At 34.0% G+C, this 17,632-nt stretch overlaps 2 protein-coding genes across 2 annotated transcripts; both read left to right on the plus strand.

Annotated features, from left to right (window-relative positions):
- Positions 1-11,136: 11,136 nt before the first annotated feature.
- LOC106618580 (vanin-like protein 1) lies at positions 11,137-13,153 on the plus strand. Its single transcript, XM_014236378.3, has 3 exons — positions 11,137-11,290; positions 11,386-12,737; positions 12,798-13,153. Exons 1-3 carry the CDS (start codon positions 11,216-11,218, stop codon positions 13,012-13,014), a joined length of 1,644 nt encoding a protein of 547 aa, XP_014091853.2. The 5' UTR covers positions 11,137-11,215; the 3' UTR covers positions 13,015-13,153.
- Positions 13,154-14,706: 1,553 nt separating this feature from the next.
- LOC106617983 (vanin-like protein 1) lies at positions 14,707-17,541 on the plus strand. The gene is made up of 3 exons (XM_014235489.3): positions 14,707-14,848; positions 15,827-17,178; positions 17,243-17,541. The coding sequence occupies exons 1-3, from the start codon at positions 14,774-14,776 to the stop codon at positions 17,463-17,465; spliced, it is 1,650 nt and encodes a 549-aa protein (XP_014090964.2). The 5' UTR covers positions 14,707-14,773; the 3' UTR covers positions 17,466-17,541.
- Positions 17,542-17,632: the final 91 nt, after the last annotated feature.

Here is a 17,632-nt window from a genome sequence, read left to right on the forward strand (position 1 = left end):
ATAATTAATATACATATATCTGTGTACATACATAAGTAATGCATAAAAAATCATAACAATTTTAAATTTCAATTATGGTGAAATTTAAAAATCTATAATTTTGAGCAATTAAATATTAATAGCCAATCCTTGCATAAAATTAAGTGTAGTTCCTCATTTTTAAGTATGAAACGATTCAAGTAAACCGTCATTTCTTGTATATTTTTTTACCATAACCTAAAAATATGTATTAAAATCGATCACCGTACTTTTTCATGAAAATTATTAATTTTTTTTTTTTAAATAAGTTCAAATACTACCGAATATTTAGCAAAAAAAAATTAATCCGCAGATTATATCTTGCTCAAACTGTTTGCGACACATTTTAACAAATGATCCGCTAGGTGGCGCTGTGACATATATGTTTACAAATTACGTATTGTTAGCTCGATTTTGTTAATTTTTGAATATTTACTTATGTATAACTATTAACAAAATATCTTTCAGAAATTTTAACCTTTTGGTGACGCTGCCATCAATATTTTTATTATAAATTCTTTAGTTTTATGAGTGACTTGGTAAATTTAATTAACGTAGTCAAAAATAATTTTATTCCAATAAAAGCAATTCCGCAACATAGAGCAGCTAGGTGTCATTGAAGTCGATACTTTTCTAAACCTTGTATTTACAATATGATTTTGTAAATTTTTCGAAACTTTTTGTTTTTTGCTAAAAATTCAATTCTTTTAAATTATTTATAAAATTCCTAATTTACTTCAAGCTGAAAACGTTGGAGGCCCAAAAAAGTACAAATATTTCTATCTGTTCGTCCGTCCATCTGTATATACGCGAATTAGTCGCTCAGTTTTTAAGATAACGATCCAAAATTTTGCACACGCTCATTTCTCCCCTGCTTTTCGATTAAAAATAAGTTATAATATGAATAATTGCCCAAAATAACGCTACAATTTTTGCATATATTGTTTCGATCAGACCACTATAGCATATAGCTGTCATGCAAACTGACCGATCAAAATCAAGATAAACATCTTTTAGTACTCTTTAATGCTATAGGCAACGTACCTGATATAGAAAACGAACCTGATTATAGCTTCGGTGCAGCCAAAGTTAAAGTTTTTTCTTGATTGAAATAATTTTGGTTTTATAAGGTCGCTGAAGTCGAGATATTTGGAGATCTCGTTTTAGCTCGACTTTCAATTCCAGCTTCATTATTCTTAAATTTTTCATTTCACATCTGCATGTGAGCTAATATTCGCTTTAACTACATTTTATATCCAACCTTTTTGAAGAAAATCATTTTTTACGCACTGTACTTTGTCGCCTGGCAGCTGCACCGCCCTGCTATTCACCTTCCACGCCTCCACTTGCTGTTAGCACATGTTTAGCATATTTTCAGTACTTTGCCGCAGTTGTGACGACCCGCCTTGATTTATATATAGCCTTTAAAAAACTAATCATTACATCAACTCATCAACGTTGGCAATCAAATTGCATACTCAACTAAATGTTACGTATGCGCCTTGTTACACCATACTTGTATCACAGCAATGCCAAGTCCTCTGTCTGCTGTAAATATTTATCACCAATACAAGCGCATAACGATTACAAATTTTTCACAAGAGCTGGCAAAAAATATTTTTAATCTCAGCTTAAACCGGAAAAGGTGGGCGTAGCAGGCAGTAAACAACAACAACAAAGCGTGTGTATAAACGATTACATGGCGCTTAAACGACCTTGACTGTCAGTTATTGACTGCGTCAGGAATTGTTGTTATTTCTTTGTTTTTTAAATGCTGCATGCTAGATTTATAAGTCGCTGTGAGTGGTAGACAGCCTTTAAGGAGCGCGCGTTTATATGGATTTTTGCGAGACAGCAAATAATTTGTACGCTTTCATGTGCATATTAGTAAGAATTCTTATTCAATGTGCAAGTTGGCATAAACATAAATAACTAAACGCAAAAAATGTTATTCACAAGAAAAATAAAAAAAAAACGTTAACATCGGTTGCACCGTAGCTTTAATACCATTCACAAATAAAAAAGTTTTCAATATAAGAACTTGATTTGGATCGAACAGTTTGTATGGTGGCTATATGCTTTGGTAATCCGATCTGAAATATTTGGATATTGTAGCACTACTGTCAGCAATAATCAGTGTCAAATTTCGTGAAGATATCTTGTCATATCCAATGGAAATAGTTTTCCTTACAATAATTGAATTTTGATTGGTCAGTTTGCATGACAGCTATATGCTATAGTGGTCCAATCACAACAATTTCTTCAGATATTATAGCATTGTCTTAAGTTATAATATGTGTCAAATTTCGTAATGATAACTTGTCAAATACATAAGATTATCATGTCAGAACTTGATTTGGATCGGTCAATTTGTATGGCAGCTATATGCTGTAGCGATCCGATATCGATGGTTCCGACAAACGAGCATCTACTTGGAAGGAAAATAATGTGTGCAAAAGTTCAGTATAATATCTCAAAAACTGTGGAACTAGTAGGCGTTAATACAGACTTTAGTTACGCTGGTCGTTTTTGTACTATGTACTTTTGAGCGGTTACAACGCTTTTTTGTGTGTTACTAACTTAGTGGGAAACTTAAAATATGCTGTCGCGGGTATAATTAAGTGAAATTCTGTACAAAAGGGTATAATGCGTGTAGAGTTTGTGCCAAACTAAATAATAGTAATTGTAAAGATAACAGAGTGGCAGCATGGCTGAGTAGCGGAAATAAGCTGTAAATTGTAAATATGCGCAACTGAATATATATTGTACAAGTATATATGATTCTACACATTAGCAAACTCATATAGTCGCCTAGCTGCTGGATTTCCTGTCAGCATTACTCACACTCGCTTGGCCTTAAGCAGAAAAGCGCTCAAATAGAGGAAAAATAAACTGAAAAGGAAAAATATAACAAAATACGTGAAAGGCGCTTAGCTGGATTAAATTTGTTGTATGATTGCTTTGCCACAAAATGCTGCAAACAAATGCGCGCACAAGCATGCATATGCTCTATAACTACATATATGTATGTATATACGAGTATATCTTCATATATGCTATCATTTGTATAAATCTGTATTGAGCATAAGTTTGTGTTGCGGCCACATATTTTGCGCCCGATTTTTTCTACCCACACATATGTACGTAGTCCCTTTAATGCTGCGTTGTATTTGTGTATTTTCTACCTCTTTTTTTATATATACGCAAGCAAATAATCCGAAATAAATCAAAAGCAAACCAAACCAAGCAACCGAGCGTAAATGTTAAGAGTTCTTGCCATGCAGCCGGGTATAACAACAAAATACATTCATTTATGCAAATGTGTGTGTGTGTGTGTGTGTGTATATGTGTGTTATTAGAAAAATTGTTGATTGGAAAATCAAATCAAAAGAAAAATCGTTAAAGGAAATCCTGAAGTGGACATAAAATAAGCCAAAATTCAAGGCTATATACATATTAAGCTCGCCTAAAACTTTTGATTTCATGAAAGGCTGGCAACTAATGCCAGTCCGTAAATGCGAATTAATAATTTTTTAGTGAAAATGTCATATTTTGTAAATATTTCGGAGAACAATAAAGAGTTTAGTACTAAATTTCATAATACATAAATACATTTTAGTACTAAATTTCCAGTAAATAAATAATTTGACAATGATTTTGGTACAAAATACGTTCTAATTTTTATGCTTTTACTAAAATCTGTGCAGTGAGTACAAATTTAGCACTACTATATATTTTTGTACTAAATTTTAGTACTAAAACTTTGTAAATTTTTAGTACTAATTTTTAATAAAAATTTTAGTACAATTTTTTAGTTAATAATACTATTTCTTAGCTAAATTCAATACTTAAAGTCAGAGCAAAAATCATTATCAGTTTTCTAAACGTCCTAAATTAGAAACACTATGTAGGCAAGCGGAAGTATTTTAGTACACATTTTTTTGCACTTGCACATAGTTCGCTTTCGATTAATTTTTTACGAATTTTAGTTTTCTTAACTAATATAATATACTTTTTAAAGTTTTAAAACTTTTGCTCACAATTTTAAATTTTGAAAAAATTTAATTTTTTGCACTAAAAATAAAAGTGGTACTAAATAAATAATAAACAGTATATTTTATTTCAGCTGCAATAATATATTTAAAAATTTTCTATGAAAGCAGTCCAATTGTTTAAGGACACTTTTAGTACTAAATTTTGGAGCTTTTCTATGAAAGCAGCCATACTGTTTTAGTACATTTTTAGTAGTGAACTCATTCAGGTACTAAATTTGTTTACGCACTCTTTATTTTCTTTACAAAAATATTAAAGCAAATTTTTAAACATGAAAAAGTCATATACTACATACATTTGTATGTATTGGTACACTTTTAGTACAAAATTTTTGAAATTACTTTAGTACCAAATATAGTTAAGCACTTTTTCTTTTGTGCAATAAAGATCAGATTTTAAACATAAAAACAACTATGATATGTCAGTACACCTTTAGTACTAAATGTTACAACTAATTTTAGAGTTAATTAAAGGTGGCAACTTTAATTTATTTTGCAAAAAGATATCAAAACAAATCTTTCAAACACTTAAGTAAATGTTTAGTACATTGTAGTACTAAATTTTAGTACTAAATTTTAGAACTCATTTTAGTACTAAACTTAATTACTCAAAAATCAAAATTCTCGAACGCAAAAAAAATACTAACTGTTTTAGTACATTTTTATACCCTAAACAGGATATATTAAGTTTGCCTCGATGTTTGTAACACACAGAAGAAAATGTCAAAGACCCTATAAAACACATTTTTAAGTGATCCACATGACGTGTTGAGTCGATTTAGCCATGTCCGTCTGACCGTCTGTCTGTCTGTTTGTATATACGCCAACTAGTCCTTCTACATACATATTACCATTATAATTTTTTCTCTCCAAGGCGCTGCTCATTTATCGGAACCACCGACATCGAACCAGCATATAGCATGTAGTTACAAATTTACCGATCAAAATCAAGTTCTTGTATGGAAAACTATTTTATTTGACGAGATATCTTTAAAAAAATTTGGTGTGGATTATAGTTTAAAAAAACAGTTGAGTCTCCGAAAAAATTATAATATAGCTATACCATATAGCTGTCATACAAACTAAACGTTAAGAATCAAGTTCTTGTATGGAAAATTTATTGTCCAAGACAACTCTACAATATCCGAAAAAAATGCGTGTATCGGATTACTATAGTATATAGCTGCCATACAAACTGAACGATTAAAATCAAATTTTTGTATAGAAATATTTTTTATTTAACGAGCTACATAGATATATATCTTCATGAAATTTGGCGTACTAACGCTACAACATTTGAAGATTTTTTTGAATCGGAAGGTGTGAAGGGTATTCTATCTTCGACACAACCAAAGTTAACGTGTTTTCGTGCTTTTTTGTAAATTTCTCTTATGTAATTTTTTCGGAATTTAATCACCTTACGGACCTTTGTTGGTGGTCATAAAACCTGATGCTTTTATGAGTTAACAGCGACTGGTAACATTTATGAGCGAGCAATTTGAGTATATATAATTATGTGTCTATCTTTATGGGTGTAGATATGTTAATCTGTGAAGAAGTCATATCATGCTGCGAAAGTTTTATGAGCCATAAACCCGTGTCACTGCTTTATTGCTATCATTTAACGATGTAGGCATATCATTTATAAATTTTATTATTACACAAAGAGGTGTAAGATTATTTACAAATTTATTCACATTGAATTTGGATTGAATATATAATCTATAGGCCATTTTAAAACCAGATGATTTTGCAAAATTTGAAGATTTTTTTCACAAAATGTGTATCTAAGTGATGCCTATAGTTCTCCACAAAATATTCTCAAGCGGACGTTAAGTCGAAATTTATAGAAGCTTAGCTCTTGAACTACCTTGGTGCACGAAAACTCGAGACTTCAACCTTAATTTGGTCTCTGATATTCATGCATACACTTTTTCCTACTGGGCCAGCGACGCTATTTATAGTTTGCGACTTTTCCACTCCCGCAATGCGCTACACATTTTAAGCCTCTCACACCGTTGTTAAGCTAAATTGAGTTAAATCGCATGGAAAGTGTTTGACAGTGAACGGCAGGAATTTGATAACAACAATAAAAGCAAACAGCTTTACGGTTATAATAATAGTGCTAGCGGAGATAAGAACAAAAACGAAACAAAATGTAAAGAGCTTAGTGAATAAGTGAGAAAATAAACAGTTATTGTTTCAGGAACATTGATTAGGTAGAGTAAAGGCGAGGAGATTTAAAGAGAGAGAGCATGGAGGATGCATAAGCGTTAAAGTCACTGGAGGGCATAAAAATGGAATAAACACACAAAAAGTAATAATAAAATGTAAATATAAAAAATATGAGTAATCGCAAATGTTCTACGAAAAAAAATAATATCAATAATTATTCTTACGGGAATAAAAGTTCTGCACCTTCATCTATATTACTCACCTTTGAGTATTCACAACGACAAACTTTTTCTCAGCCACCCATACTCTATATTGGATACACACACACACAAACACAAATATGAGACCTATGTGTATTTATGTTATATCTAATTTCATGCGTTGACATGAAAAAATGGCTTTCCCCTCTCAAACATTATGCACACAAATCATCATCAGGCGCTTAACTGGTTGTTGGTCAATTGAAGAGGCCAACATTCGACACTCGACACAGGTAAAAAGGTCAAACAACAACCGGGGGTCAAAGCAACGCTTCAAATGTGTCAAGCAGTGTACAACTTGCACGTTAAAACTTGTTTTGTTGAGTGTAAAGGAGAGGCATAGAAAGTGGCGCAGACGCCGGGGGAATGGACGCGACGTGAAATTGAAATGAGTTACAAAGTGTTAACTTGAAATGGCACAGTGGGCAATATATGTAATATCAATAAAAATATGTAAAAATGTATCAATAAAAAATATAAAAGTAATCACTAAAAGTAATGATAAACTAAGACTAAAAGTAAGTAAAAGTAGTAGCTAAATTTTGCCAAACGTGTTTAACAATAAGAAATGTTTTAATGATGTAAATTTTGTAGTAAACTTTTATTCATATTTTTTTTTTTTAATTTTAGAACTCACTCAAATTAGTTTAGATTGGGTACTAAAATTTTAGTATTTAGTAAACAAGTAGTAGATATAAATATAATTAAAATATCAGGCATAAAATAACGAAATAAAAATATCTATGTTTTTTAGTACAAATATTTGTATATTTTGTTATTTGGTCACATTTTTAGCACGCACTTTTATCGCAACATTTTTATCACAATATTTTTAGTTAATTCTAAGTCATAATTTTGGATACCTAAAATGTAAGTTTTTAGTACAAAAACTTTTAAATATATAGTTTAGTAAATTTTAATATTTAGTACATATATTTAGTACACAATATTCTTTTAAGAGTTAATACATCGTTTTTGGTATTAAAATTGAATTTTTTGGATCTTTTAGTACTAAACTTATTACAAAATAAAGTGTACTAAAATTGAGAACAAATAAACAGACTTCTTTCTAAATTTTTAGAACAAATTTCTAGCACTCAGTTTTTACTAAAACACAATTAATATATTTTCCGATGAAAATCTATGATTTTTAGTGCCAAAATGATTAAAAACAATTTTATAAATTAATTGTACTAAAACTCAGAATAAAAAAATAAGCAGCATAATAAATAAATTAGCACAAATATTTGTAGAAATTAAATTTATATATATAATTGTTTTATCTAAATTAATGAGTGATATGTACTAAAAAATTTAAATTTTAAGTAGCAAAGATTATTACTTTATGTCTTTTAACTGCGAGTTTGTGAAAGCTAAATGTTTTCATGAAATTATTAAAGTTATTAGTATACTTTTTAGCACAAATTTAGTACTAAACTTTATATTTGTAATTTTAAAATTTTTTTATGTATTTTCAGCACAAATGTTCAATAGAGCTCTACTCTAAACAAATATATATGGTATAAATTAGTTCTAAAATTTAGTACATAAACCAAGTTTGAACCAAGTTAAACTACAAAAATTAGTACTATTATGAAACTCGAAGTAATACTTATTTTTGCTTGGTAATTTACAATAAAATTTTATGTAGCAAAATTTAGTATATAAATATTACTTTTATTATTTAAATTTTAGTACATATATTAATATTACAAAAGCGAGAAATTGTATACTTGAAATTTTAGTAACAAAGTTTTAACGATTTAGTTGTTGTATTGTGAAATTTATTTTTATTCAAAATTTTGTCACTTACATCAATATGATTTTTACGTCATTAATATGATTTTTGATACACTATGTTTCAAAATGACCTTTTTAGTATTATAAAATGTAAATTGACAGTTTTTGAACAATTTTTTCAGCATTCAGCTTTTAGAAAACTTGTTTAGATTTCAAAAAAATGGGTGTTCGTATATTTTATTTTTGTTATGCTAAAAGTTAATATTTCAGTACTAAAAGAACTTTATGATTTTTAAGTACTAAATTTATTATAATTAAATTAAATAGAATATAATTAAATTATTTTCATTAAATTTGAAGTAAAATTTACAAGATTTTTTTGAATATTTTCGTCCTGGAACATTTTTATGTACATTTTAGTACTACATTTATTACTGTAAAATTTTTTATTACACTAAAGTTTTATAAAATTTTTTTTATTATTTTAGTACTACATTATTTTTATGCACATTTAAATTTATTATATTTATTTTTGATTTACTGAAGTAAAGTTTATATGATTTATTTTTCACTTAATTTTGTACTACAATAGTTTTATATATGTTTAAGTACTAAATTTATAATAATACTATATATATATATTTTTTTTTATATTTTATTTATTATTACAAATAAAGCCACTGTGCCTGCGCCGGCAAATAACAAAGCCAACTAGCAAAGCAACACATATAAAACAAAAACAATATAACAACACTGCCCAAAAGGGCAAACGGACGACAAAGGAACTGCTAAAACAACAAATACCACTTAAAAGAGCGAACTCAAACAGCAAGCAAAGCAAACACACCGACGCTTACGCCAGAAAATATGCTAAGCAAACAAGCACACATACAAACACCTATACGCGTGAGCCACGCAAAAGAGAACATGTGGAAACATATGACAGATAGATATGTATATGTAACATATGCATACACATGTACACACATATGCGTGTGAATAAGTGTGCTTTGCCTGGCTACCTGTTGGAAATTCGCTATTTTCCCTCAAAGTAGCACAACAAACTGGGATTTCAATAGCGAAAAAAACAAAAATTACGGAAATGAGAACTAGTACATGTAGGCGACCGAACTACATATGTTTGAAGTCCGGCGTCCGCTAACACGATGTGTCGGCCAACACAAGATCAGGCCAGCCCAAACGTCGAACAACAATTGGCGCCAGCTAGTACGACAGTGCGGCTAAGTGACCAAACGGATAGCTAACGGCACAGTTTAACAGTGGCGTCGGTCGTCCATATGTCGATGCTGGAAAGTCTACAAAAAATAATGCTTCAGCATGAAGAGCGCAAAACTGTTGGCGTATGAGAGCGCAGAGAAAATAACCCTGTAGTAACGGAAAAACGCAATAGAAAGTATCGTTCACATGTCAAATGGTTGAGAAATTTGCGTAAATTTTATTGTATGTGTGCGAGTTACTCTGTTTTGCTACCTCGGGCATCCTTGTTGTCGCAACACTGTTGACTTGTGTGCTCTTTCACTCTCCTGCTCTGTAAAGATTTCATATGCATTTTTTATGAACTTGCGGGAAATTTCTACTCGTTTACTTTATTTTTAATATGTTTTTTGTTGTTTTTGACACTGTTGCTTGCCAATGATATATGTAGGTTTGTGGATCAACGCATATATATGTGTGTGTGTATCTACAATATATTTATGTTTTTATGTTGGTAGTTAGTGAAGTTCTACCTTCAATGTTTGTTTATATGCTGTTGGTCATTAATTATTTAAAAAGCAAAAACAAGGTAGCTCACACCGTCAAATGCTATGATAACAGTACACACTGGTAGGGTAATAATTAAGCAACCAGGTAGAGATCACACCACCTGAGTATTTAAGTGTACTCTTGAAGGCATCGGTTAGAACCTTGCTTATAAGCATTCAGCTTCGAATGATTTATAATCATGATATCAGGTACGCCATCGTGCTCCGAGGACCAATTTTAATACTCAATCAGTATAGATCTTTTACGAGTTAAAACTCAGCTCAAATCTCGAAGGTTCTTACCTGGCCACTTCGTAAAATTGATCAGTGTTTCCCCAAACTAAGTTTCTACGGTTAATAGTCACTTCTGAAAACTGACTTGCTTGCTATGAAAAATGGTCTGAGACGCTCTGTTTGTGTACAAAGTACACAATAATTACAGCGGCGATGCCAAAAGTCGAAAGGCTAAGTTTCTAAACACTTCTTAACCCACTTAAGCCACAACTTACTTCAACGCTGTTGGTTTAGCAGAATTGTATACTTTTTATATTCATGAGCTGCTTCTTGTCCATCTCCATGTGAATCCGAGTTAACTGTCTTAAATAGGACAGTTTCTCAGCAGCAATCTCAGTATAGACAGTCATAAGTCAAGTTCGCTTCCCTTAGAACTGTAAATTTCCACAGGTGATTTTACCAGGAAACCAGCTATTTCGAGGCCATCTCTATGCGAATCCGAGTTTACTATCTTAAAAATGGCTGATCTTGTCATTTTACTCTAACCTTCAACTGTAAAGATTATAGAGATTATGTTTGCATTTATTTGTATTTGGATATATTATATATTTCCACTTTTTTTCTTTTTGAGGTAAAAATAAAACCTAGCAAATAAGTAACAAAATTACGTTGTGGATTGCATTCATTCTAAATAATTGAACGCAATACCTACAAAGTAATTAAGTTGCTAAATGTACTTCAAATACATCGTTGGCATAATTTACTTCATTTGACGAAGGCAAATCCCATTGGTCTATTAAAAATGGCAATTAAAATTTTTGATAATAATCTTAATATTAAAATGCTTGCTGATAAGATTAACAAAGATTTTATGACGGTCTTACATCAAATTTGATTTATAAAGCGTAACGCTTGGAGAATTAGTATATAAACGAAAGAACCGTCGCGCAGCCACACCGGGATACCAAGCAGTATGCGTACAGTACAAAGTTTAGGCAGAGTATTGCTTTTCTTAGCAATCGTCATAGGACCGCAGCAAACCTGGCAGGTATTTATGGTTTATAAAACAAGAGGAGGAAACTAAGAGCGAACTATAGCTACTGTCAACTTTTCTGTTCACCATTCCACTTCTACATTTTGCAGCTCTCGCTACCCACCGATCCCACCTATCAGGCTGGTGTGGTCGAATATATACCGGGTGTGGGCAAAGGAAAAGCTAAGGCCCGGGAAAGCCTCAAGCGTATGAAAGAGGTCATCGAATCGGATGGCACACGCGATTTAGATATACTAGTATTTCCCGAGTTCGTACTGAATGACCCGACGTTCCGCACTTTTGTGCCCGATCCCAAGCTGCAGATAGCACCTTGTGAAATACCCAGTTATGATCACTTTCTAACGGAACTATCATGCGCCGCCCGTTCACGTCAACTCTATTTGGTCGTCAATTTGATGGAGAAAGTGTTTTGCGCCAACGACACCACAGCGGTTGGACGTTGCGACGCCAGTGGTTTAAACAGTTATAATACCAATGTGGTGTTCGATCGGCAGGGGCGTGTCATTTCGCGTTATCGCAAGACACACCTCTACCGCTACGAGTGGTACGATGTGAATGTATTGCCACAAGCGGAACTTGCCACATTCATCACCGATTTCGGCGTAACTTTTGGCCACTTTATATGCTTTGACATGCTTTACTGGGAACCCCCAGAGGTATTGGTGAAAGAGCATGGCATTACAGATATTATTTACACAACTTATTGGTTCAATGAGCTGCCCTTCCTCACAGCCGTGCAGCTGCAAGAGGGTTGGGCATTCGCTAACGATGTGAACTTGCTAGCCGCAGACGCTAGCAAGCCCAGTGGACAGAATTCCGGTTCGGGTATTTATGCTGGGCGCTTGGGACGCCTAGTAGCGGTCACTTATGAAGAACCCACCACACAGCTGCTCACTGCGAGCGTACCAAAACGCGGCTACCGTCAGAACTATCAAGCGCCACCAGTTATACAGCCCAACTTTGTGCCGCAAGTCAGCACATCGCGTTTTACCAAACTTGCCCTGCTTCGCGACTACAATGTGGACATTTTTAAAACTCAGTTGCTGCCCGCCGACTTCACGACAGTGAATGAAACTCTATGCTACGATAGTCAGTTCTGCTGTCATTTTCAGGCTTCGCGCACCATTGTCAGTAGCGTAAGTACTTACGCAGCGTACCGCTATCGGCTCGCAGCTTACAGCGGCTCACGCGTCACACACCAGCGCGTCGATCCGGCGGCTTTGAAAGTGTGCGCTGTAATCGCTTGCACCAATGCGAATTTGTACAGCTGTGGTCACATCTTTCCAGCTGGCGTTACAGTTGGTAATACTTACTATTTTAGTGCATTGAATGTAAGCGCTTCATTCCCACATGCGCCGCGACGCCTCATTATGCCGTCTAGTGTGGATGGCAGCATTATGCCACTGCCGGTGCACACTTATGAGTGGCAGGAATTTGAGAGGTAGGTTTTGTATATGCATTGAAGTACAATAATTTTTATAATTTCTCTAAATGCGCGTAGCAACAACACTACTGCGATCTCCATAAGCTTGACATATCCCAAACTGGATATACTGACCTTTGGCATTTGGGGTAATTACTATTCGACTGAGGTGAGCACGCATAATTTCGATCCGGTGTGGCAGCCTGTGCGAGTACCTAATTCTGGTGCTTCTAAACTTGGCGAAGTGAAGCTTTTAGTAGGTTTGGTATTAGTAGCGCTTAGCCAGTTGTTCTAGGTTAAGCGCTTTACACATTGTTCATTCAAGGGTTGGGGAAATATTTTGTCTAGGTTTTGTGGAACCGATGCCAAAAATGGGACCTATATTACATGTAGCAATGATTGATTAATAAAGACTTCTCTATAATATTATAAAATTTGTTTAAATATCTTTTTGTACTCTTTTGTATGTTGCTGTAATAATTTTAAAATTTTTAATACTTGGTATAAATGATAATGTCTATGTTAATCGTATTTTTATAGTTATGCAAATCGTTTTATTTTTTATCATACAGCGTCTACCAGTAGGGATGAGGTGATTTTGACAGCTCGTAGTGGCTATATTTGTTTACAGACTTGTGTCAAATTTTGTCCGTGTGTTTAGTAAGATTTGCCATTTCATCATTTCACGTTGCACTCTGGTATAACGCTTGGAAATTGTCCAAGATTATTACGTAAATTAACATGCTCTGTAAAATTCATAAATTCACGTTCATCAAAAAATCATCTTCTCAGTTGAAGTCCATTTCTGGCTTAATGGCTTCGTCAACAAACAAAATTGTCGCTATTGGGGTGAGTTAAATCCTCGTGTGCTGCAGTAAGCGTAATTTACCATTAATGGGGAGTGTTATAACACGATATTTACCGACTATTTTTCCGGAATTTGATTAAATCGATGGACAATCTTTATTTGCAAAAAGACAGCGCGCCGCCTCATGTTTTACACCTAAACATGGACACATCGCGTGCAAAGTTTGTCGACTCGTTGATTTCGATAAATCGCCCAGTCAATGGGCATTCAAGTTCGTTGTATTTAACGCCTCTAAATTGTTTGTTCTGCGGGCATGTTAAATTAAAGAAGCTCAAGCTCTTTTCTTACCAAAATACAAATAACAAAATGTTTTTTTTTTTTGTATTTAATTTATTACGTTTTATATTTTGTTTATTTATTACTAAATATTTTAGTGTTATAGCGATCACATGCTTTAAGTTATTTGAATAGAATTTTAATGATTTATTTTTTTAATATTATTTTTGTTTTTAATTTTTAATTGGAATTTTTTATTTAAATTTTTTTTTTTAATTTTTTAATTTCCATTTTTTTTTCTTATTTTTTTAAAATTTTTATATATTTTTATTTGCACTTTTTACCATCATTACCCTTTAACTTAAATTTTGTATTGTTTAATGTGTTTTTATTATTTCTTATTAACTTTGTAACTCATACATAAAGAAATCAACCAACCCACTTTCAATTAAAATAAATATCGTAAACATTTATACAAAATTTACTTTCCACCATAATTTAAGCGCATGCTTATCGCAATATTTTTTATTGTCAGTGAATATTTACCACGATTATAAACGATTATAAAATATATGACAGTGGAAGGAAACAAATACCACGGTCATGCTATATTCTATATTTGCCTAAGATAACACTAAGTAAGAAAATTCGGGACCGAAGTCTAGGTAACATAGCAAAAGCTGTGTTGGGAGAGGTTATGTGTGCGAAGACTGCTTTTAAGAATTATAACGCTCAAAAAAGAATATACTAAATCAACGTTTACTGCTCTAAAGCATTGAAGGAATACCAAACCTCTTTCGCTGGATCTCTCAATGGCCCTTAACTGTATACTTTCTTTTTGTTTGTTTGCAATTTTTTTTTCAGCGCGAAGTATGAAGAAATCGTATTTTTCTTTAATATAAGCACTTATAGCTGCATTTCGAGCACCAGAGACTAGTAACAGTCGCCTTTTAGAGTATATTAAATAAAGATGTGCATTCACGAGCTGCGCTTATGTTGCGTGTTACTCATACTAGTAATCGTAGGAACTCAGTCAAGCCTACAGGTAATTGTTTATACTATAGGAAAATAAAAATTTTGTAAGCCAAGTGAAAAGGCGTGCGGTATCTACCCAGTTTTATTGTAGATAATTATAAAAAAAATGCCTTAAGAATTGCGCATGCTTCTATGGCAAAAATGGATCGAAGTTCCCCTTTCACAAATGTTTAGAGCTGAAAGCATCATAGCCCGATGAATTTTATAAAATACCTATAAGAGACATCCACTTGTTGTTTATCAACAAAAAACTCTTTCTATGAACTGAAAAGCACACGATTCTTGAACTGAGAACTTTAGAGAATCGATTCTCAAACAGGATGGTAACAAACGAAAATGGCAAACCTTGTGTTAAAAGTGTCATATCTTAAAACACACGTCTTTACTTTAGATCAACTGCTCTTAAGGATGACGCTCAAAAGAAGAAGAGATCTTCTCATAATTGATAAAATATCTTTATATCTATAAAATAAGCTTAATATGAAAAACTAATACTACAACGAGAATGATTAAAATTGAAAACTTCGAGGAGTCGTAGAGGTATTAGGAATGTAGCGACAGAAATATCATTGAAAAAGATATAGTCTCCAATGATCTGTCTTCACGATAAGACTTCTTTGTAATAGCTGAGATACTTAAGAGCTTTCACTTGTAAGGAACCCACCACATATTACCATAGTGTTGTAAGTTAAACAGAGCTCATCATGGTACGACAATTATTGGAAAAGAACGCATAACTTCAGGCAACAAATCAGGCAAATCATGAGAGTCAGCGGACTGTCTAGAGAACGATCGAATCTAGAGCTTGTGTACAGAGAAACCTTCATCAGCAGTCTACAAATCTATTCAGAATAACAAGCTAGTGTAATCCAGTAAATTTCTCTAGTCAACGCATCAATCACATTTTACATCTTTGAATTCAATCCTGCCTAATTTATATTTGTCTTTACATCTCCCTCTACATGCTTTTCTCTTCTCTATTTCTTAGCACTCATTGCCTACAGATCCCACGTATAGTGCCGGTGTGGTTGAATTTATACCATCACCCGGTGAGGGACAACCGAAAGCCAAAGATGCGCTCAGACGCGTTAAAGGCATTATCGAATCGAATCTTACCAGCGGCTTGGACATACTCGTTTTTCCCGAATATGTGCTAAACGACTACTCCTTTCTGACTTATGTGCCGGATCCAGCGCTCAATATTACACCATGTGATGTGCCAGATTACGACTTCATTCTCACAAAATTGTCTTGTGCAGCGCGTTCGCGTCAATTATATTTGGTCATACATGTGAAGGAGAAAGTCTACTGTGCTAATGATCCGCTACCTGTTGGTCATTGCAATGTGAGCGGCATAAACACCTACAGCACAAATGTGGTGTTCGATCGACAGGGGCGCGTCATATCGCGTTACCGTAAGACCAATCTCTTTCGTTATGAATGGTATAGCGTGAATGTGCTGCCACAACCGCAGCTGGCGACATTTACTACCGATTTCGGTGTGACTTTCGGACATTTTATAGGTTCCGATTTTCTCTTCTGGCAACCGGCGCAAGCGTTGATCAAAGAGCTTGGAATAACAGATATAATCTATGCAACACACTGGTTTAACGAGCTGCCCTTCCTCACAGCCGTGCAGTTGCAGGAGGGTTGGGCGTTCGCAAACGACGTCAACTTACTTGCCGCAGACGCTAGCAATCCCAGCGGACAAACTAGCGGTTCAGGTATTTATGCCGGACGACTGGGACGTCTGAAAGCGGTAATTTATGAGCAACCCACCACACAACTGCTTACCGCGAGCGTGCTCAAACGCGCCTACCGCCAAAATTATCAAGCGTCGCCGGTGCCACAGTCCAATTTCATACCGCAGGTCACTACACCGCGTCTCACCAAACTCGATCTTCAACGCGATTACAATGTGGACATTTTTCAGACACAATTACTGGACATCGACTTCACAGCCGTAAATGCAACGCTGTGTTACGACAAACAGTTCTGCTGTAATTTTCAGATATCGCGCACACCGGTCAGCAGTTATCGTGTTTATGTAGCCTACCGTTATCGCCTTGCAGCCTACAGCGGCACACAGGCAACGGTTCAGCGCTTGGAAACTGCAGCATTGAAGGTGTGCGCCGTGATCGCTTGCACCAGTGCGGAGTTGTACAGTTGTGGACACATCTTTCCAGCTGGCAACACAGTTGTTAATACACACTATTTCAATGCGTTGAAAGTGCGCGCCTCATTTCCGCAGGCGCCGCGGCGACTCATTATGCCGACTAGTGTGGATGGCAGCATGTTGCCGTTGCCAGTGCATATGTATAAATGGCAGGAAGTGGAAAGGTAGTATGCCACAAAATTTTGTTAAGTAGAATGTGAAATACAACAACAAAACTTCTATTTTTAGACATAACCTCACTGATGTAACCATTAGTCTGTTATCGCCGAAACTGGATTTGCTCACTTTCGGCATTTGGAGCAATTATTTTCTGAACAAAGTGAATCAACACAATTTGGATCCTATATTGTTGCCAGCGCAGCAAACCAGCGGAGCGGCAACTGCTTTGAATGGCCTAAAGCTATTAACACTATTGTGTTTAGTCAAAGTGTTCTTTCAAAATCAGCTTTGAAACGAAATTTGAAAGAGAAATGTTTCGTCCGTTCTCATTTTCATTTTTGTCCTATTAAATGATTTTTATTTACACATTTTTTCGACTTCAATTACTTGATTCTGAAAGTTGGATATTTTTCATAAGCAAAAGTTGGATTTGCTTATATATTAGTGAAGTTTTTTTCT

The sequence above is a fragment of the Bactrocera oleae genome, chromosome 5 (assembly GCF_042242935.1).
Source record: "Bactrocera oleae isolate idBacOlea1 chromosome 5, idBacOlea1, whole genome shotgun sequence".
Lineage (NCBI taxonomy): Eukaryota > Metazoa > Arthropoda > Insecta > Diptera > Tephritidae > Bactrocera > Bactrocera oleae.